This window comes from Struthio camelus, chromosome 8, assembly GCF_040807025.1.
Source record: "Struthio camelus isolate bStrCam1 chromosome 8, bStrCam1.hap1, whole genome shotgun sequence".
NCBI lineage: Eukaryota > Metazoa > Chordata > Aves > Struthioniformes > Struthionidae > Struthio > Struthio camelus.
In genome coordinates, this window is record NC_090949.1 from 16,109,249 (window position 1) to 16,135,735 (window position 26,487).

Here is a 26,487-nt window from a genome sequence, read left to right on the forward strand (position 1 = left end):
TGAAATAAAGTACTGCTTTTAAAAGAACAAACAGCAACAGCTTGGGTCAATGTAGATCCATCAGTAAACTAACCAGATCATTGTTGCATTTCAGGGCTGCTAAGATGGTACTACCATAGGCTTGTACTGCACAAAGTATAAACAGCTTTTATTATAAAAAAACTCTTCATTGCAGATCTCTATTACTTTGTATCTGGCAGTATGCCTTCTCTGGAAGATCTCAAAATCCCTTGCAGTAATATAGAAAGTAAGTCTTAATTAATTTGTAAGCTGTAGATGTAACTCTAAATTGCACAGGCATCTCATTTATGTCTCCATGGTGTGATTTCTTCCAGGTTTTCCCACTTCTCCTTTTTAAGACAGTAGAACAAAGGTTCTAACACTTCTTTTCTATTATTCAAATAAATAATTACAATTCCTCCAGGTTACTACCAACTGACTTTTATGTAGTAACATTTTGGTTAATACTCCAAGTCCTGTTGTTGCTTATAATACATAACTGAGATGTAAGGAAAACTTCCATACAGTCAGTATCTCACAGGGTAAAGCTATCAGAGCAAAAAGTTGGTATGTCATGTTTGAGATTTAACATGGTACATTTTTAAGCTCATCATCTTCAGAAGATTTAAAAAATAGATACAAAAGAAAAGATTTAAAAGCAGATTACTTCAAGCATTGACTGGTTTTTACTGTATGGAGGGAAAGAAATTTCACTTCCAAAAAGTTACTTTGTAACTCCTACTAAATGCTGAGATGTTAACAGCAAAAATAAATACCAGATTTTCATATAATGACAGTGCTTTATTTTTTCTCACAAGCAATTTAAGCAAAATGATTACAGGAGAACAGAGATACAGATTTGATGGTGCACTTCATTCTATATACCTCATAACATAAAGGATCCTAAAGAATAAAATTTACATACTCTTAAGGGGAAAGAATGTATAATCTAAGTATTTTTTAGAAATGAAATAATGATATTGTACTTTGGTGAATCTGAATTCTTAAAGCTTCTAATTGATACTATCAGCTGCCCGAACGCATGCATTTTATTCTATTTGCTGTCCTGTCTGTACTCATTTTGCTGTTAACAGTAAAAAAAAAAAAAAAAACATTTTCAGCAAGCCAAAGGAAAACTAGACAGCATCCTTGAAGTTAAATCAAATTAATCAATTAGATGTGACAGAAGGGTCCTCCTGTTCACCCGCATATTGCACATCCACTGAAATGTAGTGCAATACATCACTGAGGTATGCTGAGTTTTGCTTTTGTTAGCTTGTTCTTTTTCTTAAACCCTACAAGTTTGAGTTTATCATCCCCATTCCTTGGCACTCAATGATGTAAGCATCTTTACTGGGATCTTCCTCTTCTGATTTTGTTACAGTAAATTTAGCCTAAAATGAACAGGATTTAAAATATGTCACTAAACATGTTATAGTATTCATATAATATACACAAGTTATAACATACATATACATAAATCTTCAATATCTGATGTCCGGTAATCTGTTAATAATTGTTTGTGCATGTTGAGAGATTTAACTGATTTCATTAAAATTATTTAAATAAAGGTGGTAAAGGTATCTAATCACTCTAAAGGCATTTAACTATAAAGTATGTTCATCTTCTGCTGATAAGCTCCCATATAAATATTTTAACAACTGTTTTATTATCACTTGTCCTCCATAAGGAAAAATTCAGTTCACAAATCCTGCTAAAATCAGAGCGAGTCTATACAGCTCACACTTCCTAGGGTACAGGATGACAACTGATTGGTAAAACTTCCTCAAGTTTTGGACTCACCTTCGTTAGCTGCTCTGCAAAGTGTATAGCAGTTTGAGTATGAAGTGTGATTGGTCCACTTTTCACTCTGGACACCCCCTTTGCTAGTGCCATAAAAATAATCAGCTGAAAGGGTGGATAAAGGTAATTATTAAATAACTATTCATATCCTAGCAACTTACTGAGGAAAATCAAAAAAGAAAAGTGAAGGAAAAACATGCAAAACATGTGTAAATGAAAATATCGTTCCAAACTGTCAGGTTGTGGTGAGTAGTCCACAACTGATCTAAGTCACTGCATTTGCCTTCAGCGTTAAAATTTCATAAAAGTACATGGTGGTGAGTATTAAGAGTGATCTAAGATTCAATAAGCTTGGGAATTACTACTGTGAACGCATATCACAGAAGGGCTGCTACTTCTCCACAATCATCTTTGCCGCTGAACTTCTGTTATTACATTTAACTTCAGCCCCACTCTAAATTTCACCCAACTCACTTCACATTCCAGACTGGTAGATTACCTTGGGGAGGACATAAAACTCAGGAGGCGGTTTCTACATTATAACACTTTATGATCAGGTATTCACCTGATATTAAAAAGTCTCATTTGATTTACAAACCTCACCATGACATGCACTCTGTAAAGCTTCATATAACTCAGAACAGTCCCCACACGCGCTGCATCTAGCTGTGGGATGTTTCTACCAATTATATTGCACACGCTCCAGAAAAGGCAGGATGACTTCAACACCTAACTACTTCCTGTTATTCTGCATAATAGGAACGCGTGGCTGGGTGCTTACAGCTAAGAGCTAATGTAACCCTATCTAGGATAGTCCATACTTTTTCAGACACTGTCATTCAAAACATGATAGTGTGTGGCGGGGAGGGTCTCTATTCTCAAATGTAGTTAGGCAAGGAAGTTAACTGGAACACCTCCTGGATATTTTCTCTAATAGCCTCTCTTAGTCTAGTCTTTAATACATGGGAAGAGAACTCTATTCTTCCTCTACTATACGGCATGCATGGGTTTAGACATAGCAAGTGCCAAATGGGAGGGAATTCCTACCCCTTTCTTTCAGATAGAAATACAGTCTAACTTAGAAATCTACATTCCATTTTTTCACTGTTCAGATTTAAATGATTTACAAGTAATACATATATCCATGTGGTCCTTCCTGTACTTCAACTTCATCTGAACATATATAGGAGCCTTACTTGGTCTTGTAGAGAGTCATCCACAGCTCCACCATGTTTAAGATTTCTAAGCAGTATCTCCGCTGCTTCAATGCCAACTTTGTCAGAATTCTTTCCTAACAGAGAAATCCAGGAGATTAAGTAGTGTCCAATTATTATTTAGCACTTAAAAAAATACAGAAAACTAAGAAATGACAAACAACTTTTTAAACCTTATCTCCATACTCTTGCCTCCAATGTCCACTTGGAAAAAAACTCCTCTCTTATGATGAAGTATAGTTCATACTCCCTATGCAGAGGGAAGCCTGTAGCCTCATGTACACCAATTACAACTAAAATCCTTTCTACACCTTTTAATCTAGATAGACAATTAGATGTAGTGAGTGCTGAACAAAAAGCTCACAGGTAAACCACAGCAAAGACCGTATGTTCTTAAAATGCAGAATTATTTGCAACTCAGTGACCTTTAACAGTCCATTCAGATAAAAGGTGAGTTTAAGAACACTGTAAATTTTGACTATGCAGAAGCAGCTTAGAAATATAATGAAGTGTAAAATTCTATTAACCAAAATTAAAATCTGTTGATTTCTACTGTCCTTTATTACTAAATAACATCCATTAAAAATTAAACTCAAAGCATCAGACCTTCGAACAGATAATATTTCAGATTCCTATTCGTTAATAGTACGTTCAAGTTAAACTTAAAAGAGGTGTACTTTACACAACTCTTACCTCTCTTGCCAAGTGATGACCCAGCTAACAAGCAACCTGTTGAAGTTTCTGCAACAATGCTAAACAGAAAAATCAGAATCAATATTAAGTACAGAATTACTTATATTACATTTTATTTATCAGATAAGTAATCAAGATTATTGTATTTTGTTTTTTAATACTGAATTTTAATGTCACCATCAGTATGGGGTTTGTATTTCAGTGTGTCAAAACAAGTGATCACGCAGGAAATGTTTTCTCCTTTTGCCTTTCTTTCAGATATGAAGCAAGACTGTAATTATTACGCTCTCCTCAAAAAGGAAAAAAAAAATTCCTCCTGCAAATGCCTCCATGCCAGGTCCCACTACCCTCCCCCTTTTTTGTAGCTCAAGAGTTCAGTGAATGGCAGTGCTACTGAGATATTAACAAAGCTAAAAACATTGTCTTTCACACCTTCCACATCTTCACTCAGATGCTTATGAACAAAGGTTAAATGCATTTAACATTTGTAGGAGAAAAGCTTCCCCTGCCTATATAATATTTATAAAGGTTTTTAAACATGATAAGAGTTTTGAAATATCCTAATATATATTCTTGCTTTAAAAAAAAAAAAAAAAAAAAAGACGACCGTCACTTTTTATGATTACTTGTGTGTCTTGAGAAGATATAGCTAATCAATTAGCAAGCTAACAAGGCAGGTATTAATAGGAAGTTTTGGTTCATCTCACATTATTCCACTTCCAGTCCCAACGGCTTGATCATCAGGTTCTCGAACCGCCTGAATGTTAACGTAAAGATCCCTGATTTCTTTTCTGATGCATCTCACTGCTGCTGATGACATGTCTTTTGCCAGCTAGCAAGGTAAGAGAAAAAGGAGCAAAACATTAACTAAATTATACTATTATAATAATACTTTTTCCTCATAAGCGTAATTATTACCACGGATCCTTAAATAAAAGTCTTCCAAGCTACAAAGAGACTAGTTTTATTGACTAAAAAACGCAAAGGGCTGTTATAAACCACGGCAAGCATTGAACAGCTTCTGAAAATTTTCTCCCAGAATTAAGGTAATTAAGGTAATATTAAATACTAAACAACCAATTATAGTCAGGTACATAGAAGCTTGAATATCAACAGAAATGCAAGATGTTTTCCCTATACATATGGATAGACATTTAATTTTAGTCTTGATTACTTCAAGATATTAGATTGTAAAAAAGCAGTTATTATGTATAGGATATACTCTGTAAATCGTAATGTATAAAATAACAGTTTTAGATCATAGGCAGCTGGAGGCAAATGAAGTTCATCTCATCCTTGGGATCCAGTGGAAGAAAAAGAAGATCATAGTCCGTATTCATAGGTTTGGAGATTTTAAGACCAAAATCAACAGTCTAAGGCCCTTCAAGAAGTAACTCAATTTCTTCTCTCCCTTCCTCACATGCTTCCTACCCTATGTGTGTGAGAAGGAATCCTGAGGAGATCCTGCCACTCACTCTCTGTAAACACAAACAGGATAGGAATAATAGAAAGGAGAGGTAAAAGGAAGCAAATTCATCTATGTTTTGTCTTTGCCTGATCTATCCTTAACTTGTTCATCTGATGCCCTTAAAAACATTTGAAAAGTCTTATTTAGTCTGATATCTGTGTATTACCAGTGCACTATAGTTTACCCATAAATCTATGAATGAAGGCCCTCGTTTCAGATTTAAGATAATTTACACAAGTATGAACTGTACTTAAATCAGGTTTAAAATGCCCCACAATCTCTGCTAAGGTTTTCTGAATGGGCATCATCTCATCAAGGACATCGTTCTCATTCCCTGTTTTAGGTGCTATCATGTTGCTATGCAATAAATGCATTTTAGAAACATCCAAAATTCTATTTTATGGCCTACAAAATTGAATCTATTTAATAAGGCTGCTTTAGTTGGTGTGAAAGAGTGCAGAATACAGGAGCACCAGAGGTATGTTATGCAGATTACATACAATTCAAATATTTTTTAAATATATATACACATGTACACACACACATACACACACATATAGTAAAGCTAGATACTTCCAGAGCTATCATCAGCACTCACTTTTATAGGCAGTGCTCCAGCAACAAACGCTCTTCCATATATCTTTGTCACAGTGCCACGTTCTGTTAAGTTTATTGGGCTCAACTCTTTGACTGGTGACATTTGGACTATAACTTCACCACCTCCTTGGGGATAGTAGCCCCTATTTAGAAATAGTAATCAGATGTAAGTAGATGCAAAGATCAGAAAGAGTAAGAAAATAGCAAGAATGCTCTTCACATATTTGATTACACATGTTATGTTCTCTGTTACTATACAAATGAACTTTGTTGATGTGTGCCTTAGAAATACCTAAAACAGAAATATGTTCTCTAACAATATTAGCTCATAACACACATTTTACTAACTGCCTAATAATAGCTTAACACATTTCTTCTTTTCTGAAACTTTACTGTTTGTTATTTGTGTTGAGATATATCTAAATGCAGACAATAACCCCTGAGAAAGGAAAGAAGTGTCTTGTGTATAGCTAGCGTCATAAAAGACATTGTTGTGAGTGTGCTTAGTTTCCTAATGATTGGTATCCTGTTCTCTACTGCAACGCCACCAGCCTCACTACCTCCCTCTTTCCCATAACAGACCTCAGTTCTCCGTGCAATAGGCCCGGCTCCTTCCCATGTCTACCAGTTGCCATCTCCACAAGATGCAGCGCACTTTCTGGCTGGTTCTGAGCTTGGCCATGGACTCACTGACTGTTGTATTTGGCCTGCCAATAAGCCAACTAGTGAGCCTGTACTTCAGCCCTTCCTTCAGTGATTGTGCTTCTTTGAATCTTTTATTATCTTCTCATGTAGGAAAATTATAGAAATGTCAGGTCTTTGAGACTTGAAGATCTTGAAGATCTACCCCTCTGTCAGGGTAATGCTGCTTCTAACAGGCTAAACTGGCCAAAAGTCTGGCCTGGAAGAGGGAGAAGGAAGAAAAGAACAGCTAGCTGGACAGTTGCATACCAACAGTTGACTTTGAAAATAAGATAAATAATGAACACAGTATCTCCTTTAAGATAATAATTAGGATAAAGCCTCCTTTCAAATGGGTAAAGTGCAGCTCAGATGTATCTAACAGACCTGATACAGTCTCTCCTGAGGCTGAAAGATAGTAAACTATCTCTAATAACCATGGCATCAGAAACTTTAGGTTCTGTGGTGCTTTTCTTCTGGACTTTGAAAGGGAACCCAAAACACTTTGTTAGGTGCATGGACTCTCTACAAGTGCAGGAGCATACCCATAACTAACAACTCAGAATAAGCTCTGTAATGAACTGCTTGCTCAGCAGGCACTTCCCTCTAAGGTAGCCAATAGGAAAATTGAAACACAAGCTGAAGATTCAGCAATGAAAAAAGACAAGAACTATATCACGTTTATCATGGAGTGACAATACACACAGGGCAGCTAATGCGGAGTAGTTATTGTATTACAAATTCATCCTTTGACTTGATTCAGGACACCTTGTGCATGTGCATACGTGCTTAAATAATGGCTCAGTCAGGCCCGCTTCTGCCACATGATTCTACAACTCACCTCTTTCTTATGTCACAATTGAATGTGAAATTGAACTTTTCAACGATTGGCTTGAAAACCTGAAAAACAAGCATATATAAAAACACAGGGTGAATGCATTTTGCATTTACCATTTCCCACCATTCTATTCAGTCTTCAGAAAGGAAGAAAAACAAAAAAAGAGATGTTCAACATGAAAATTTCAGTTACACGATAAAAAAAGATAGCCAGTGTCATGCATACAGCTTATCTGAGGTTCTCTGTACTTTACTCTGAATGGCACTTTGTGTTAAAGGATTCTCATATGGAAAGAGGAAGAGAAATTCCTAACAATTTCACAGCATTCCTAGAACAAAGAATCTATTTTAAGTGAAATTATCTTTAGTAATTAAAACCAGCGGACAAGTTGCTATTTCAGGGAATTCTATGAGGCACTGGTTGCTCCCTAAATATAATACATTAATAGCGTAATAGTCCCATGTCAAAGAGATTGATGTCCACTTCAGTAGTTTACCAAGTAAACAGAGATATTTTTCCTTCATTTAATTTCAGTTTAAATTACAAATAAAACTGTGGTAAGAGCAATAGAAGTACAGTAGCTACAGTGCATACATATGCATGAAAGATGCATCAAGCCAAAGAAATTGTTCCCTACCATGACTGTGTAGTCTATCTGAGGAGCCATCTCAGCATTAGTCCCACCTTTTAAATGAAGTTCTGATGGGGAAGCAGCAAACAGCACACAGGGCATTGCTACCTGCATCAGTAGGCACACGCTCCTAAAAATAATCACAAGATACTCAAATGTAATACAGCCATAATCCATGCAGAATCATTACATATCAAAGACAAATGGTTTTCCAGAGCATTTACCTAAGTATCTAACTTTGAACATTAGCTATTAAGTACACTTATTACTCTTAAAAATACTAATTTAAAACTTTATGCTCTTAGCAAGCCTAAATATAAAGGTTTTTGTTCTACAGTAATGGTGTCTTTAATAGTCCTGTTTGAAATAAAAGCAATGTAATTTATTTAAAGTGCTGATGGTATTGAGAACCGTACGCTTAGTTAGCACACGGGAAAAGCAGAAAAGGCTTAGGCAGCAATTCTAACATTTAAGAACAAAATATTTAGAAAACTACAAAATTGCTTAGAAATTGGTCATTACCCTGCACAAGAAAATTCAGGAGCATACAAAATCGTTGAATCCCTGCATATTCCATAGGTAATAAAAAACTCTCCAAAATAAATTTTCCAAAAATAAGTTAGTTCTGCAAACCAAATTGTAAAGTTACCTCACAGGTGTTTTAAGCATTGTTTTGAATTGTGAAAATAATTAGTAATCACCACTAAACTGAGGCAAACTTGTTTTTGTTTTCTTAAATAACCTCTGAATGTTTGTGAACCGTATTGTTATTCAGTTTTTTTGCTTGTGTCCAATTAGTAAACATGCAATGTTGCCTACTCAAACCTTTTTGTGTCATGTTTAAGTAAGAGGTAGTAGTTTGTTTGTTTCTGCTATTGCAGCTTGGAAAAAATTTCTCTTAAAGAAAATTTCAGCTATGTGTAACGTAGCTTATGCTGCCGAGTGATTGCTCACACCACTCTTGCAGAGCTAAACCCATTCTACTCAGTTCTGCAACAGTTTCAAAGACCAAAGGACCCAACACAGAAATACAGAATGGAAAAACACAGAGAGAGAAAATAACAGGTAGACTATGTCCCAGATTCGAAGACGAGTATCCCATATTGCACCGTTATGTGCCCAAGTGAAATCTCAAGACTGACTTTATTATATAAACATGATTAATTCAATACTTTATTGAATATATTATCAATAAATATATTGCTATATTAATTGAACACAAGAGAGGTAATGTTTTGTAACACAGTATAATGTACAGGTTTGTAAGACAGAACTCAACGTAATTAGTTGCATCAGGCTTGATATCTAATGCAATAATGTGAAAAAATAGGGGACAAAGTTTTAAATACATGGACAGCTGTCTTTTGCTTAACATTAATGAAAATGTTCAATTTATGCATCAATCATAGCTTTAAAACTATAACACTTGCATGTACTTTATTAATACAGATCTTGCCTACATTAAGGCAAGAGAACTTAAAGCTTTAAGTAAGGTTCTTTGGTTAGATGTATCAAGGTCAAGCAGCACAGATTAAGGCTCATTACTCATGAATTAATGTTCTGTTATCTTTTATCATAATTTTAAAGTTACCAAAAGCAGTTAAGAGCAGTGACTAGTCAGTCATTATGTAGGTACAAAGACATACCCTGCTGTTTTTGTATCTGCTATGTGGGTTCCACCTTTGATCTTCCCAGGAGTGAAGGTTATTTCTGTTGAACCGATTTCTCCGCCCTCCAGCTTCCCCTCACATAAATCTCGAATCATCTCCAATCCAGACAGATGTTGAGGCCTTCAAGTCATAATACTACATTAAAGATACATGCAGGTAGACTACATATTCTTGTTACATTTAAAAAGTTACTAAATATCAACTAATAAATACTACGATTGCAAAATTCAGGCCAAACAAGGATCAGAAATTCAATCTTGTTCCAACAGTATTTCTCCTAATTTCATGGGAGCCAAAGGAACAGCTTTAATTTATTTATTTTTCACATGTGCAAGGAAACTGAAAATGCAGGTGCATCCATGTCATCAGAATGATCTCACTACTTCACTACATTTTGATGATGATGCTATGTAAAGTATAATTTCATGTAGTAGCCTCCAACTTTCTCTGCATTAAGGGCTGTTAGTCAACTAGTAATATTCTTGTTCTATTAAACAAACATTACTTGTAATTTCCTTACATAAGAGCCATTGTGAAATAAGCTGGAAACCATTCAGTGGTTTCCCCTACTTCCAGGGGAGTTGGGGAGCGTAGCTTAGAAAAGCAGCTCTCTTTCAGTCAGCCTAAATTAACTACCTGGGAGCTTCTGCCTCTCCTGGACATGTTTTAAAGCCCCAAAACAAAAAAGTTTAAAAATTACTGTTTGTATAAATGTTGAGGGACCAGTTTCCCTTAGCTGTAAGTTAGTTTTGTCCCAAATTAAGTAGAATACGTGCTTCTGACCTTCACACATCTTGGTCTTACAAAGATATGTAAAACGTTAGTAAAGGAGGTTGTCATTAATTAATTGGGTTAATGATGGAACAGAATTCTATGGAGAAAAAATGGTTTTAAATCAGGATGAGGAACATGAGTAAGCTGTTTTTGAGGTTTCTGGTAGCATTTTAACTAAATCTGACCACTCCAAGACATACAGATCACACACAAACTGTTCTAACGCTATATACTCCGTGAAGCATGTTTCAGTGAGGCGTTATACGATCTCAGCCCTATTTCAAGTTTCATACCATGCTTAGCACCTCGAAACATGTTTCTGAGACGCTCTGCAAAGCGGTGCTACCTGCAGGGCGGAGGCGAGAGGCGGCCCCCTCGCCCCGGCTGAGCAGAGGCAGGAAAGGGCGAAAGAGAAGAGGGGCCGAGGTCTGCAAGCAGGCCTCAGGCAAGGCCTTCTGATTAAAAAAAAAAAAAGAAAAGAAAAAGAAAAAAAGAAAAAAAGGTCCTTTCGAAGTAATGAATTCCCCCCTGCCCCGTCCCTTGGACGTGTTTCGGATAAGAGGAGCCCCCCACGCCGGCACAGCTGCGGGCACGCCCCCCCTCCCCCGCGGGGACAGCCAGGAAAGGGCGTGAGGCAGCGCCGCCGGCCGCCCTGCCCCGGCCGTTACCTGAGGCCGGCCTGGCTCCTGCCGGCGCGGATCCTGCGCACCCGCAGCGGCAACTTCAGGAGGCAGCTCAAGGCCGTGGAGACGCGCAGGATCTGCCCACCCTGCAAAGGGAAACAGGTGCCCATCAGGCGCGAAGGCACTCCCCGCCCGCCGCCGCCGCTCCCCGCGGTGGCCCGGGGCGCTCGCCGCTGGCGCTCACCCCCTCCATGATCCCGCCGTCTATCTCCACCCACTGCCCGTCCATGGCTGGCCGGGGCCGGAGGCGCCTCTCGCAGCAACCGGCGCCGCGCGGGCGGGATCCCAGCCGGGCGCTGCAGACGGCGAGCCCGCGGCGAAGCAGTCCCTCGGGTGGCGGCGGCGGCTGCCGGTACCGGTGCCTAGGCCGGGCGCCGGCGCTGGAGCAGGCGCAGAGCGCAGCCGCCTCCCCGCCTGCCCAGGGGCGGCTCCGCTGCGTGAGGAGCCGCCGCCGGGTCCCAGCGCCCGGCAGCCTGAGGCCAGCGGAGGAGGGAGCCTCGCCCCCCGCGTTAGCCAGCCCTCCCCGGCAGGGAGCAGGGCTGAGGCGGCTCGGCGGCCCGGGGGAGCCCCAGCTCCGAGGCTGGAGGGCCAGGCGGCGGCCCAGAGCGGTGCCGAGCCTGAGCCCGCGTCACCTGAGCGGTGACAAACTCGGCACCGTCCGGGCTGGCACCCGGCGGCTGCATCCCCACGGGATCGTTAAAAGAGGCGCGGAGAAACACCGGCGCATTGGTTGAACGGACACACGCTGAACTTCGTTATCTATTGGCCAGGGAGAGCTGGGCCCTTCGCGCAGCCCATCCGGCCCGGGGGAGCCCGCTCCACCCTGCCCAGCGGCGGGGCGCTGCGCACAGGTGACTCGCCCCGTCCTGAGGCGCTGCCCGCTCCGCCGCCGCGGGCTCCCGCTGCCCCCCGCCGCCCATTGGCCCCTGCCGGGGGCGGGTGCCCGCCTCTGCCCGGCGGCGGTCCGCGTGGCTGCGTCCTGATTGGCCGGCCGGGGGGAGGTGTGTGGGGCGTGGTGGGGCCTGCTGTTTCCCGCAGTAAGATGGCGGCAGCTGTGACCGCTTTGAGGAGCGGCTGCCGGACCGCCGGGCGCCTGGTAAGGGGAGGGGGCCCGGCGGGTGGCGGCGCGCCGGGGAGCCGGTGAGGCGGCGGACCGCGCGCGGCATCTCCGCCTCGGCCGGCGGCGCCCGAAGCTCCGTCACTCCCTTCTGCCCGGGAGAGAGCGAGCACCGTGCGGCAGCCCCTCGGGGCGGGCACGGCGCGCTGGCGGAGCGGCCGCCCCTCAGCCTCCCCGCCGCCCCTCGGCCGGCCCGGCCGCCACCCGCCGCCCGCGCTCTGCTCCCTGTGGGGGAAGCCGCTGGCACCCCTCTCTCCTGCTGTTTGGTAGTCCCTTACCCCACGCACCTTAGCTCACCTCACCCCCTTCCCGCCTTCCCCCCGCCGTGTGTACCGTAGCCCCGTGAACAGGGGTGAGGTCATTGCCCACGCAGAAAAGGGACACGTGTATTTCCTTGAGTCCCCGGAGCCTCGATGCTTGTGGATTAAATAGTTGAGACACCTCACCACCCTTCAAGAGGTGAATCCACTTAATCGCTTTTAAAGACACATGCAATCTCTTGAACATGTATCGTCATAAGAAGTTACTTCATGCTTTCCGCTGCCTTCCGCGTTGTAGGCTGGCTGCGGTGTCAAAGCACGTTGGCTTCCAGTTACGGTACTGCCGTTCTGGCATTGTCACAGAAAGAAACGTCTGTTGTGAGATCATCCAAGTGAAAGCAAAATTAAAATCAGTATCCGGTCTGGTTTCTGCTGTTATGTTTGCACTTAGTAATAATACATATATTTTAAAAGTCTAGCAGTGAAGAATTTTTTTTCAGTGATGCTTTTATAATTATCTAGTTTTAAGTTACATACAACTCGTTCTACTAATCAAAGAATCTTGGAAATAGCTGCTTCTTTTAGTCTTCCTTCTAACCAAACTGTCTACTTTTAAATTCAGAGAGAGATTCTGCTAAGATGAAAATGTTCATCCTATCTATGCTGAGTGTCATCCTCGCATCCTTGCATGCTGAGCTGTGTAATTTAGAATTGGCTATTTATAGTGTGCATTATCTGCAAGCACATTTTAAATGTTACAAGAAACTGATTCTTCCTCTGCCCATTATGGTAAAACAGTTTCAAGATCCAAGAAATAAAATTACTATTATAATTTTAAAGTGTCACATTTTAATATTCTCAATGTTCTTGCAAACTCTGGCTGGCAAAGAGAACAACAGCCTAATGGTGGTTGTCCATAGACAGGGCATGGGCTGTATGGATTGTGAAGAACAAAAGAAAGGAGCCTGGCGTCCTTGTGTTAGATGGCAGGGAGATGAGAGTCATCTAGAGACTAGGATATGGTGCCAATTTTTAAGGCTGACTGAAATATGCTAGCAAGGGCATCGATTTTATTGATTTAGTATATAGGCAATTATATGTATGGAGTTATAAAATAGGCGTGCAAAAGGTATTAATAATTGTTCGTTAAAATGACTCAACATGAGAGCAAGTCAACTGAGTTTCATTGAAGACTATTCTTTAACGTGAAGTCATTACCTTTGAACACAACTTATTCAATTTGACTTTGAAATTGAGTGTTACTTCATCAGGTAATCAGTTGCCTGAATAACATAACATTTTGTTCTGAGGACGGCAGTAGATTTCCAGGAGCAGTGACGATTTAGAAGAAGCGCAATAGGCTTCTTCTTCTTAAGGAAATGACCAAAACTGAATCAGACAGGAGCAAGGTAATTCTCCACCAAATAGCGAATGCTCCAGGGTTGCCTTGGTTCAAACCTTAAACCGTAAGAAATTTTGCTCATCATGAATGGTTGATGAGTTTTCAGTATCAGTGAGAGACTAGAGTAGACATAAACCCCTGTAGTCTCTTCTCCCCACGATAACTCTGCACTTTGAAGACTAGCATAGGAAAGGCATTATCTTACTGCAGCATCATTGCCTTACAGCATAATAGTGGTGACATGAACATAACTGGTAGTACTGCGCTGGTTGTTTTTTTTTGTTGCCTTCTGATATTTAACAGTCACATGAATATGTATATCTCATATATACTCATGTATCTACATATATATGAGTTTTAGATATATATAATGGTATGGATATGTATATTGAATTTAGGATTCATTTTGTCTTTTATATGCTCTTGTTATTTCCAGTACTTTGCTTTACACAGTATAGTAAATAATATTATGATGATTAAATGCTGAAATGAATAAATATTGCCTCTTTAGTTTATGGATTTCAATTTTTCAGTTTTTAGAAAGGAACACTTTGTTATACGGAGAGCCTGGGTACTGTATTATTGCTTTAATTTACTAACACACCAACTGTCTGGTAAAGATCAACTACAGACCAAAAAGACAGATTTAGTTTTACAAAATGCGGTCGTTTTGAATTATTCCTGCAAATATAAATTGAAACAGTATTGAAACCCTTCTGTAACAAAAACAGTCTGTTTTTTTGGCAGTGGCGTTACTAATTCACTATCTGCATTGGTTACCAAATGTTAAAATCACATGGAAAGCATTATGAAACTTCACATTTATAGATAGTTCAGAGGTATGATGTGCTGCTTGTGATCATCTTCTCAGGTAAATATTGAATCTTTTCCATGTAGGGGCATTTAAAGAGAAAAGAGTTTTATTGTAAGTTTGGAACAAAAAGATCTTGCTGGACAAAAGAATGGACTCAATTAGAAAGAAACACAGAATTAAAAACAGAAGAAATCTGGCTATTGTGCTATTTTTGTAATTTAATGAAAATTTTAAATGCATCCATAAAATAAGATTTATTCTAGCTTACAATTGCCATTTTACCTGAATTTTTGTTTTGAAAATTGTTTGGAGGACTAATGAAAAGGGATTACTGTTTGTCTGGAGGACTAATGAAAAGGGATTACTGTTTGTTCATGATAGGACTGAGAAAAATACTTATTCTAGATCAACAGATACAATCTTGGTAGGAGGCAGCTGAAAAGTAGCTCAGCCTGACTTTGCAGTGTCCTTTAAGGTAGAGTGTATTGTGTAAATATTTGTTCCTGAAAGAAAGGTAATATTTCAGTATAATTTGCATGCTAGATTGAATAATATAGAAAATATATATGTTTTCAAGTCAGTATAATACGGTCTTCTGGATAATCTACATTTTAAATGTGCAATATAAATGTGCAATGTTTTCCATAGTTCTCGGGGGAGGGTAGGATAATCAGGAAGTTTCAAATGCTTTGCAATTATTTGAAAGGATTATTTTAAAAAAAAAAGGAGTTAAAATGAACTTTCCCACACAGGTGTCCTGTTTTCTGGCTCTTCTAAGAAGATAATTTGTAAATTTTACAGTTTTGAGCTACTTGAGGTACATTGTAGCACCTGATTTTTTTTGCATATCTCTAAATATGAGATAGTACCTACAGATAATTTAGTTTTTTTGGTATTAATTTTATGTCACTCTAGGACAATATAACACCCGAATTAGATTAAAGAAATCTTACTAAACAAGAAAGGGTCTGAACTAACTTCTAATATGTTTAATGATAAAATGTCTGTTTATATCAATGCAAGTGCCACTGGCTGTTGACCAAAATGATGACTGCTGCGATTATACGATGCTTTAAAGCATATAGTTTCTTATAGAGAACCTTTCAGAAAATTCTATTGACCCTTGAAGTTGATTTCTGGATAAACATAATTGTAGCCATGAAGGAAAAGCACCTCGCACCCAATTCTTTAAAAAGTCAATAAAGTTGATGGAAAATGATATTTACTTCAAGATGTTTGTCTTCTATATATTAACAGAAATGAAAGGGCAACTGTGCTCTCCAGTGTGATTTTCCTTTCTAATTCGTATTTCTGATCAACCTTTGATTAGAATAAGAAACAACAAAGAAAAATATACTGATTTTTCCCACTGTCTGAGGGACCTTTCCAGCATTCATTCTGCATGGGAAATATTTCATATGGCTGATATAGTTAATGAGTCTGTTAATAAGTTAATAAGCTTTTGTGCGTGTGTCCTGATTAAACTAATTGCTTAAAGAAACTATGGCACCTATGAATCTGTTGCCAGATCTTATCATGATTCTTGTTCATCATTTGTATTATTGTGGCTTTGATCTCTTCTGTGATGTATTATTACAATTATTTAAGGACATGGCAAAGCTTATGCAAATTTAATGGTCGTTATACATTCCATACCTATTTAGTATAATTGTGATTTCATAAGAACTTCTCTAAATAAATTAGAATTCACCTATTTTAATTATAGTTCAGTTTCTGTTGCATCCAGAATATTAAATGAGTTCTGTCTTCCTCATTCCGATATTTTAACATTTGAGACTTTTCTCCCCCAGGTTTGTGTTCACCGTGTTAGATCGTGCAGCAGCATTCGGTTTATAAAATCAAAATATGTGTGCGTGTTTGACAAATCTGCCCTCAAGTTTAGTCATCAACAGCGATTATTCAGAGCATCCGCTGGTAATCTTTTTCATACTAAAATAATTTATTTTATATTGCTATTTTAGAGTGTTATGTTAGCAATTTGTATATAACTGGTATACAGCATATTTTTGATGCATTTTTCAGAATTTTCTGTGTGATATCATATATTTAATATTAAACCTTTTATTTTTCCTCATTGTCCGTTTAAAGTTTCATGTGGCCAAATTGTGCAGTTTAAGCTTTCTGATATTGGAGAAGGGATTACAGAGGTGACTGTGAAAGAATGGTAAGTTCCACTTTCTTAGAAACATACTAAGTAATCAGCAAGTAACTTTACAGCTGTGCTATTTGTTGGTCATCTGAGAATACATTTTCTGGGTTACTAGTGGAGTTTTTTACATATTAGTTTCCGCATTTTGAAGCCTTGTATAGTCTGAGCTTTACATTTTGTTTATTTGCAATTTGGTTTATTTGGGAATGGAAAAGATGGAGGGAACAGGATGTCCTAACTGCACCTGTAGGTAGACTTTCTTTCAGTGATTCATGTTTTTGAAGTGCAGGAGTCTTGATTATACTTGTTGAGCTGAACTTTAGAAAAAGTGTGCTTCTCTGGAGAAACCACAAAATTTTATCCTGCAGTACTTTTCCAATGAATTAATCAAAGATTGGAACATTTAAATTGTTCCTAAAAGGCCATTGATAAGTGGATTAAGCAAAATCAAAGTGTCCAGTGAGGGAGGACTATTTTGGAATGCTTTGTTCTTTGTAGGAATAATTGAAAATACCTTCTTTGCACTGGAGACAGTGTTTCCCGCTTCTAGTTTCGTGTCTGAAATTGATCCTACACTGGTCCTGGCAATTTCAAATTGAGAGGCCTTCCTTAGCTTCAAACTGAGCAAAGCTCATTCCTCGTTTTAAACAGTTTATAATCTCTCAAGAAAATTCTATTTTTTAACTAAAGTAACAGCAAAAATATAAATGTGATGATATTCTCAATCATTGCTACTTTTCATACAACAAAGCGTTCTGGAGTAGTCTGGCAAGATATGCAGCAAATGGATACATTATGTATAATTTAGCCTCTTACCTAGAATGCGTTTTCACATTGTGTCAATGTACATAATGGCTACTTGGCAAAAGAATACAGAATACACAGCATGGTTTTTTACGTTTAATATGTTTTACACCAGCCTGTGTCTTTTCTCTTAGGTATATAAAAGAAGGTGATAGTGTGTCTCAGTTTGATAGCATCTGTGAAGTACAAAGCGATAAAGCTTCTGTTACTATTACTAGCCGTTATGATGGCATCATTAGAAAACTCCATTACAATTTAGATGAAATTGCTTATGTTGGAAAACCATTAGTGGACATTGAAATTGATGCTTCAAAAGGTATTGTAAGCATTTTTTGTCCTGCGTATTTTATATTTGCTGTCATAAAATCATCAGATTGTCAGTAGAGTTTTTTCCCTTGAAAATGTTAAATCTGATTTTTTTCTTCTATAAAATCAAACAGAAAATTAAGCAGAAAAAACTTTTATTAGTTCTTCTGTGATATTTTATGAGGATTTAAAATCTCAAAAGCTGGACATTTCCTATTGAAAATTTAGCTCAAACAGTCTTTATCACTGCTATGTTCCCATCCACAGTAGCTCAAAGTAAATACTAAAAGCTTTGGCTCTCATAAAGGACAGAATTTTCAGGAAGGAATTAAAATACAGTAAAAGAGAATGATGGAAAGGTACACCTACCAAGGTCTTGGAGGTACACAGTAATTTTTGCTGTGAGTCAGTGACCTCGTGAAGACTAAAATTAGGGGTAGGATTCACTTCAGGACAAGAGAGTTCAATTCACTGCTGGAACCTGCGAGGTCTGTGAGACTAGGATGAGCTTCTGGTCAAATAATGGTTCATGTACAGTTTGAATAGTTCAGAATAAGGATAATAAAAATAAGAATCACACTACAATTTGAAGAACAGTTCAGCGAGGCTTTCAGGGCCATGTTTGAGGATCACTCTCACTTGACCAAAAGCCCCGTTCCCATTTCATCTCATCAAGGAGCCCCAAACTGTTCAGACCGATACCTTATACCATGACAGACGTTGCAGTGCAGTGTGATTGTAGGGTGACTTGACCTCTTGTAGTCGTCGCCCTCATTGGGTGGAGGACCCCCTGCTCTGGTTAAATTCATTCCGGCATGTGCTCCACTCCTGGGATCATTTGAGCCACAAAGATCCTTGCATTTCTGCAGCAAGTCTGTTCTGCCCGGGTACTTTGGGGGAAAAAAACAGAACGATATTACCTGGGCAGATTACCTGGCACTGATCTTAAGGCTAAGGGAGGAAAAACAAAACCTGTGGTCTAGGGTAGAGCCTTGCCAATTCTTACAGGGTGGTGCAGTTCAATGGAAGGCTAATGCTGGCACCACTGCAACACACATTTAATCATTTTAGCATTATGTGCATTTAAAGTCGTGGCGATATATTACCCAGCACTATGATAGGGACCAGTAGCTTCAGAAGAATGTCTTACCGCTTATTGCTAGGATTAGAGTTAGAGGATTCAGGAGTGAGGGGGCTAAGGAACCACACTTTTAACTCCACTACTTATGAAGCAGTAGGCAGCTTTCCTCACCCTCCAGGTATTTGTCTCCCACAACAGATGCAAAAAAGCCTTTGGCTCTGCTCATCTCTCTGTTGGCCTAACAACGGAGTTGCTTGCTAGAAAGGGAAGGTTTTTCAAAGAATCGCTAGAGAGATCATGAGAGAGGAGAAAGTGAAAAAGAAAGTAGAATTGTCTTAGTGATGTTGTGATTCTCAAAGGGCCAGTCCTTAGTTGGAGAACTTCTGATTTAAAGAGCTCTGCGTAGACTCTGGTTTTATTTAAAACCATGTGAATTTTAAATAAATTAAAAACAAATTTAATAAGACCTTATGTAGTTATTTCTGTCATAAAATAGCTGTACCAAACAGTGACATGCTCTCTGAGACATTTTGTTTTTCTGTGCTAATCTTTGAAGACTTTTGTGCCATATCAAAATACAAAGATGACCGATGGAAATAGCTGTGCAATTTCTCTTTTTTCTCTCTATTTTAGTACTAGAGAGATATTTTCACAGGTATGTTTTTCAGGCTTTCAAAAAGGAGAAAATCTGCACTTCTTTGAGATTAATTATCTTTCTTTAAAATCAATAGAATTTTTTACTTTGAATTAGTAATTTTGAACAAATTCTTAAGAGGTACTGTTTCTTGAACTTTTAGGCATAACAAAAGTAGTACAGTTTTTAGGCATAACAAAAGTAGTACACTAATACAGTTTATTATTGTTTTGCAAGTCTTTCTTCAGAGTATTTTTTTGCCTGCAGAAGAGCAAGAAAGCATCCAAGTATGAATAAGCTTGTTTAGAGGAAAAAGGGCTTTAGCGTTCCAAGAAATTTAGCTTTTTGTTGTCTTGTTTATACCTGCTATGCTACTTCTGTAATATATCTGTTAATCAAATATTCCAAAATATATGTCTAAAAAAAAAAAAACCCCGTGATCCAGGTGTCCATGACCAATTTGTTGGTCTTTGATTTCAGCTCTGTACTTGTAAGTATTTTTATGATTTTCCTTTCTCCTTTTTTTCCTCTCTGTCTCCTACATGTGTATTTAACCATGTTTATCTAGAAACACATGAGGTACCCAGTCAGAGGATAGATCACAATTAACCTTCCCTATTGCAGTATCCAGTACTTTGAGAGGTAGCTAATACTTCCTTTGCTGGTTTCTTTTAAGATATTTGAGAATTTGTTCGGCTTTATTTTTTACTGTTCATTTAACTTTTGATTAAATTAGGAATTTTAAAACAAGTTCCCATACTTTCCCTCTGTTTAGCCACTACAACAAATGCTTACAGAGAAATGTAATAAAGTTAATATTTTTCTTCCTGTTTTCAGGTGTTGCCCCAGAAGAAGATGTTGTTGAAACACCTGCTATGTCTCATGAAGAACACACTCACCAAGAGATAAAAGGTCATAAAACATTGGCAACCCCTGCAGTTCGTCGTCTTGCCATGGAAAACAATGTGAGTTCGCTGAATCAGGTTCTGCTGATTTTAATCCCTCTTCTACATACCAGTTTGACTAACCAGGAGAACACTGATCTTAAGGAAAGTGTAGTGAGGAAAGACATGTTTTCAAATGTATTTCAAATGTGTAAAAACTGTTGTAAAGATGAAGAGAATAATGTTTTTTTCTGTGATTATGGTGGACATGAATAACTGCCAGAATTACTGGGCTTAAGAGGCAGCTAGGGCACTTTCGTTTGGAGATAAAGAGAACCTTTTTGGAGGTAAAAAGAAGAAAGCACCAGAACAGATTCTTGGGACAGAGGAGGGAGAAGGGAAAATGGCATCTCAGCTTTAGCTACCTTGTTCTTAAAGTCTTCAGTTTCGGATCAGAAACGATATAGGTGAGGTTAATCTTGCCTGGAGCAGAAGATGGATTAGGTCACCTTGTAAGGGCTTTTCTAATTCTATTTTCTGTGAATCTGTGAATAGTCTATTGTTTTGGAAAGCTTGTGGTGCATTTTTAGGAGAAAAGTGAGACAGTAACTAGAGAAAATTAAGTGACAAATGGCTTTACTCAGATGAATTTTTCACTATTGAGCCTGTGAGGTAATTAAGAGGTAAGCAATATCAATTTTCATCTTTAAAGTATGCAATTAGATATCTAGATGGGCTTTTAGATTATTTGGATCGTGTTCATAGAAAGGGAATAAGTCATAGAAAGGGAAATAACGTTGTAAGTATATGGAATAATTTTTATTTGCAGTTCACTTACAATACAGGATTTTTTTATAATGCTGTAAAGCAAAAGTGTTGTAGGTTGCTGTGTATCTTTCAGATTAAATTGAGTGAAGTTGTTGGGACAGGGAAGGATAACAGAATCCTTAAGGAAGACATACTCAATTATTTGGCCAAACAGACAGGAGCTATTTTACCTCCATCACCAAAAGCTGAAATTCTCCCACCTTTGCCAAAATCCGAGACAGTGCCAGCTGCTCCAAAGGATAAAGCACGTAAAATTCCTGTACCAGTTTCCAGACCCATGGCGTTTTCAGGAAAAGATAAAACTGAAGCTATAACAGGTAAACAATGAAATATAAAATCTTGAAATAATGTTCACAATTACTAACAGCAGATGTTACTCAGCAAACATTCAATTTCTTTTGATGGAAAGTCCATTTTATTTTGTTATTCTGAAAGTGTGCTGGAAAAGTGAGAAATAGGAAAACATACGTGGCAGGAAAGTGATGTTTGAAATTATTATTTTATGAAATAGTTGTTTATGTTTTGGCTGGAGGGAGTGGGGCTGTAAATTGCACTTGTTCATTTTTAATCCATGTTTTTTCAAATATATGATGAAATAAGTAGGAATTCTGAAACACTTGAATATGTTACACTATGAGTCATTATGTAATTAGTTTTGAGGTACAGCAAATATAGGTGTTTATCAGAGCTTAGAAATAGCGAATTTCAGCATTCAGACTTGTTCTGGACAAGAGTGTGCAACAGGAGGTGCTGACATAAGAAAAGTCATGTTAAAAGAGGAAGAAATGGGGTTTGTGCTTGCCTTCAGGCAGTGTCGTCATGGAGAGGGCAGAAAAAGCAGTGTAGATTACTATATTATGATTCCAAATACACGCATACATAGGAGAAATATGGAATAATATAATCTGAAGTATTACAACTGTAAAAATTGAATTTGCATGTGGTGACTAACTGTTGATTCTAAAGTGAGCTTTACCATCTGTTTCTTTTTCCTTTTTCTAAGTTTTGTAATTTTTTTTTAATGCAACCAAATAATTGGAACTTCACCATAACTTCCCAGAAGCTCATTTTGTTGGTGTGAGAATTTAGTGAATATTTTTCAGGTTTTCACAAGGCAATGGTAAAGACTATGAGTGCAGCCTTAAAGATCCCTCACTTTGGTTATTGCGATGAGATTGATTTGACTCAGCTCGTTCAGCTGCGAGAAGAGCTGAAACCTCTAGCACAAACTCGTGGAGTTAAGCTTTCCTTTATGCCCTTCTTCATAAAGGTGAGACATGCAGAGCACTGTGTAAGACTACTAATGCAGATTTTGCCAAAATCTGAGTGATTGCTATTGTGACTTTGAAGCACGTCTCTACCATTTCAGTAGTCACAAGTCACAAGAAAAGTCACAGCTTGTTTATTGAGCCACTTATCAATTCACTGTTGGGATTGTAGTGGGGTTATATAATATCAAGGAAAATTTTTGAAATATTAATGGTGAAGGGTAGAACAGATAAGTCATGACTCAATAAGGGTCTAAGCGTCACTGAATGTTTAAGTTTGAACTAGCAGAAACAAATCTTGCAAACCATCAGTATTTTTTACAACCTCCATTATCACACTTGAAATGCAATTTCTTTTTCTATTTTATTTTGTTGGTAATGAATCCCTCGGATGAATGAGTGCATCTGCTTTGTCGTTGAGAAGACTAGGCACTTGAATTCATTTATTTGCCACAATTCTACTTCCAGACATTTCCAGCTGTTGACATCACTGAAGGCTGAACGTATAGCTTAATCTAAAACTTATGATAATGCTATTTCAGTTAGAGTGCCAATTAAGGACTAATTCCACTACCTCTTTTTCCCAGGGAATTAATATTACTTCCTCAAAATAATTATTATTTAAGCTAAGAATGACGTTGCTGAATCACGTAAGTTTCATGCCAGGATACTCAATTTGAATTGTGAAACAGGAAATACCAAATGCAAATTCAACTTTGATTATAATTATAAAGAGTGATTATCCCCTTCCGTATCTGTTTGTTATATATTTATTTTTTGTAATTTGTCTTTTTCTTCCATTGTCCTAATCGTGACAGAATTTAACACACAAGGAGGGTTTAGGAGAGTTGAGACCAAATTTTATTCCACAGAGGAAATCCAAATTATTACTAATTGAAATTGTCTCCCGCTATGTCTTCCCTTCCATCTCTGAGTAACAATATTAATGTAACTGTCTTAGTTATAAAGTATTAAAATGTATCTCTTTTCTTTTATATTTAACAGGCAGCTTCTCTGGGATTGTTGCAGTATCCTATTCTTAATGCTTCTTTGGATGAAAGCTGTCAAAACATCACATACAAGGTTTGTAAAATCCTGAGAAAAGTTGTGAGCAAAACCCCAAACTAACAGCTAACAAGGATACCTTTTCAGTATGTCTGCACTAGTTATAGGAACTTGTAGCTTGTAACAACGTTATTGTGTTGTGCTGGAAAATAATCTGAGTATCCAGATTCTGTCTGAGATTGAATTAGGTTTAATACAGATCTGATTTCAGCAGTATTTTTTTAGTAATGGCACAGTGGTTCCACTGTTCCAACTCTCAACCCTTATATATTAAAGTCATTTTTTAAAATCACTTCACTAAAATTTATTTAATTTTCATAAAATGTGCTGGATTGATACTCCTCGGCAGTAAATGTCTATTTCCTTAAGGTATGTTGCAAATATAAAGGAGTGCAAATTCATTATATGCTGTTTGATCAGTATCCCTCAGATGAATCCTTAAATATTCCTTCTAGAAAATGCAATGATAATTCAATTTCCATTTTTTAAAGACTAGTGTTCTCTTTTAGACTGTTAGTCATTTTAGGATGTTTATTTGGATAACAAAATAAGAAATATTTTCAGTATGAAACTGAATCCAAGATTTTAGATTTCCTGAATGTGAAATTGCAAAAATTGATTTGTACTTATTTTCCAGATATCAAAAGCTAATATTCTAAAACTTATCTCCCCTCCTCCCCTCAAAACAGTATAGGGGAGTTGCTTAATACAGACAGTACTTCCTTGGTTTAAAAAAAAAAAAAGTCAAACGCATTATTCAAATGCTTTCTTGTGTAAAATAAAAGTTACGTTGACTCTGTGTGTTAATGTCTGGTTAATGAAATTTTTTGTAGGCTTCGCACAACATTGGAGTTGCTATGGACACAGAGCAAGGTTTAATTGTCCCAAATGTGAAAAATGTTCAAGTCTGTAGTGTATTTGAGATTGCTTCTGAATTAAATCGTCTACAATCCTTGGGCTCTGCAGGCCAGCTGGGAACAAATGACCTCACTGGGGGAACATTCACCCTTTCAAATATTGGCACAGTAAGTACAGGAAAAATGGGAACTTACATCTGAAAACTGCTTCAGAAATGAATATCCTAATGAAAGTTTAATATACAAAACCCAAAACCTTTAGCAATTCAGCAATTCAACAAGCAATCTGCTTTTTCAGAAGAATGATATAATTATTCCCTTACTAATATCCTCAGCTTTTTTCCTTGTAGATTGGTGGCACTTATACTAAACCAATGATACTACCTCCTGAAGTAGCTATTGGAGCCCTTGGAAAGATACAGGTATATTAATTTTATCTCAGTGATGTGAGTGTTTAACTGTAGCAAACTGAGGTCATCTTTAATGCATATGTAACATTGTGTGTCCCTTTGTATGTTGTTCTTATTTAAACATTTTCCCTTTATGAAATAGAAACTGCATAGCTTGTGAATTAAGTTTACAGTATCTTTAGATGGCTATGCACACATGAAATGTGTAAATAGAAAACTTTTACCTCAAAAGTTCATATTTATTTTCTAGAATTCTGTATTTAGCCTCCCAGTTATTAAGAAGCAATGTAAATATTTTTTTACCAGTCTTGCAACATGCCTAGAGCATTTTTTTTTTTTTATAATCAAGGAGAAAACTTGAGAGTAAAAAAGTGTTTTTAATAATCAAGTTTAGCTTCATGAGCCAGATAGCAGAATCTATTACAGAGCTCCAAATGGTAAAGGCAGTTTCTTATTTTTGAATTTCAGACTTAAATTCTTTAATACATACATGGAAGGTCAACACTGGAAATAAAATTAGTATTAATTAAAAATACTTTTCCTGTGTTCTTCCTATAATCCTTTTGTTTAGAGAACGCTTTGGGGAAATTGTCCCTTTGAGCACTAATAGCGCAATAAACTAGTCAGGAAGAAACTTTTGAGTCAAAATTAAGATTTTCACTATTTCACTATTTCCAAGATGGTAGAAATAGGATATGTCGGTTTATAATGTAGGTTTGCAATATATTCTAATCTGCAATGCAGACAATAATGGGAAAATCTCTTTCTTGAATGGCACTACTGCTGTCTATTTAATTTAGCAAAATGTTAATACATACTTGCTAATGAAAGTATTCAATATTTATATTTCCATTTTATTCCATTCTCTGATTTTTAGGTTCTTCCCCGGTTTAATGGAAAAGGTGAAGTATTTAAAGCACAGATAATGAATGTGAGTTGGTCAGCTGATCACCGCATTATTGATGGAGCTACAATGGCCCGGTTTTCTAACTTGTGGAAATCTTATTTGGAGAACCCTGCTTTAATGCTGCTAGACCTTAAATAAAGAAAATTATGGCTAGAATATACCTTCAAACTTTGCGGATTAGACTGAATAAAAGCTGGCTGTGCTAGCACATACCTGTTGTTACTCACATTATATAATTATTTTATGTGGTTACAAGTTCTCAGCAGCTGATACCAGTCTATCAATTAATTGTTACACTCTTTTAAATCAAATTACTAGTGCTGTAATTTCTTCTACAGCAACCTGTCAAACTTAATAGGTCATGGTGTGACTCCTGAATATGGTGATGGAAAGTCTTTATTTTGACTTTTATAGTACATACTGTTCTTAGGCTGATGTAATTGAATGACAGTGATCTACATGTCTGCAGTATTTTTAAACTGATTAACCTGTTTCATAGGGAAATACTCACAGTTCTTCCTTGTTGGACACACACATTTATTTTAACAAAGACAGAAGGTTATATCCAAGTTTCTGAAGAATTTATGCAAAAATCATGTACAAATAAAATGCCTTTTATGCTTATATT

General features: G+C 37.7%; 2 protein-coding genes across 4 annotated transcripts; one reads left to right on the top strand and one right to left on the bottom strand.

The window, feature by feature from the left end:
- Positions 1-129: 129 nt before the first annotated feature.
- Positions 130-12,804, bottom strand: RTCA (RNA 3'-terminal phosphate cyclase). Of its 3 annotated transcripts, none has more exons than XM_068952277.1 (11): positions 11,237-11,884; positions 11,038-11,138; positions 9,572-9,715; positions 7,932-8,055; positions 7,298-7,356; positions 5,777-5,918; positions 4,418-4,542; positions 3,711-3,769; positions 3,000-3,094; positions 1,804-1,908; positions 130-1,394 (listed from the first exon to the last, which is right to left on the bottom strand). In XM_068952277.1, exons 1-11 carry the CDS (start codon positions 11,279-11,281, stop codon positions 1,296-1,298), a joined length of 1,098 nt encoding a protein of 365 aa, XP_068808378.1. In that variant the 5' UTR covers positions 11,282-11,884; the 3' UTR covers positions 130-1,295. The 3 variants fall into 3 exon arrangements, with proteins under 3 accessions (XP_068808378.1, XP_068808377.1, XP_068808376.1); XM_068952276.1 differs by having other exon boundaries at positions 428-1,394; positions 11,685-11,961; XM_068952275.1 differs by lacking the exon at positions 11,237-11,884 and adding an exon at positions 12,503-12,804 and having other exon boundaries at positions 785-1,394.
- DBT (dihydrolipoamide branched chain transacylase E2) lies at positions 11,898-26,485 on the top strand. Its single transcript, XM_068952278.1, has 11 exons — positions 11,898-12,148; positions 16,457-16,580; positions 16,755-16,830; positions 17,754-17,935; positions 20,478-20,605; positions 21,426-21,669; positions 22,456-22,622; positions 23,626-23,703; positions 24,519-24,710; positions 24,893-24,964; positions 25,830-26,485. The coding sequence occupies exons 1-11, from the start codon at positions 12,095-12,097 to the stop codon at positions 25,995-25,997; spliced, it is 1,485 nt and encodes a 494-aa protein (XP_068808379.1). The 5' UTR covers positions 11,898-12,094; the 3' UTR covers positions 25,998-26,485.
- Positions 26,486-26,487: the final 2 nt, after the last annotated feature.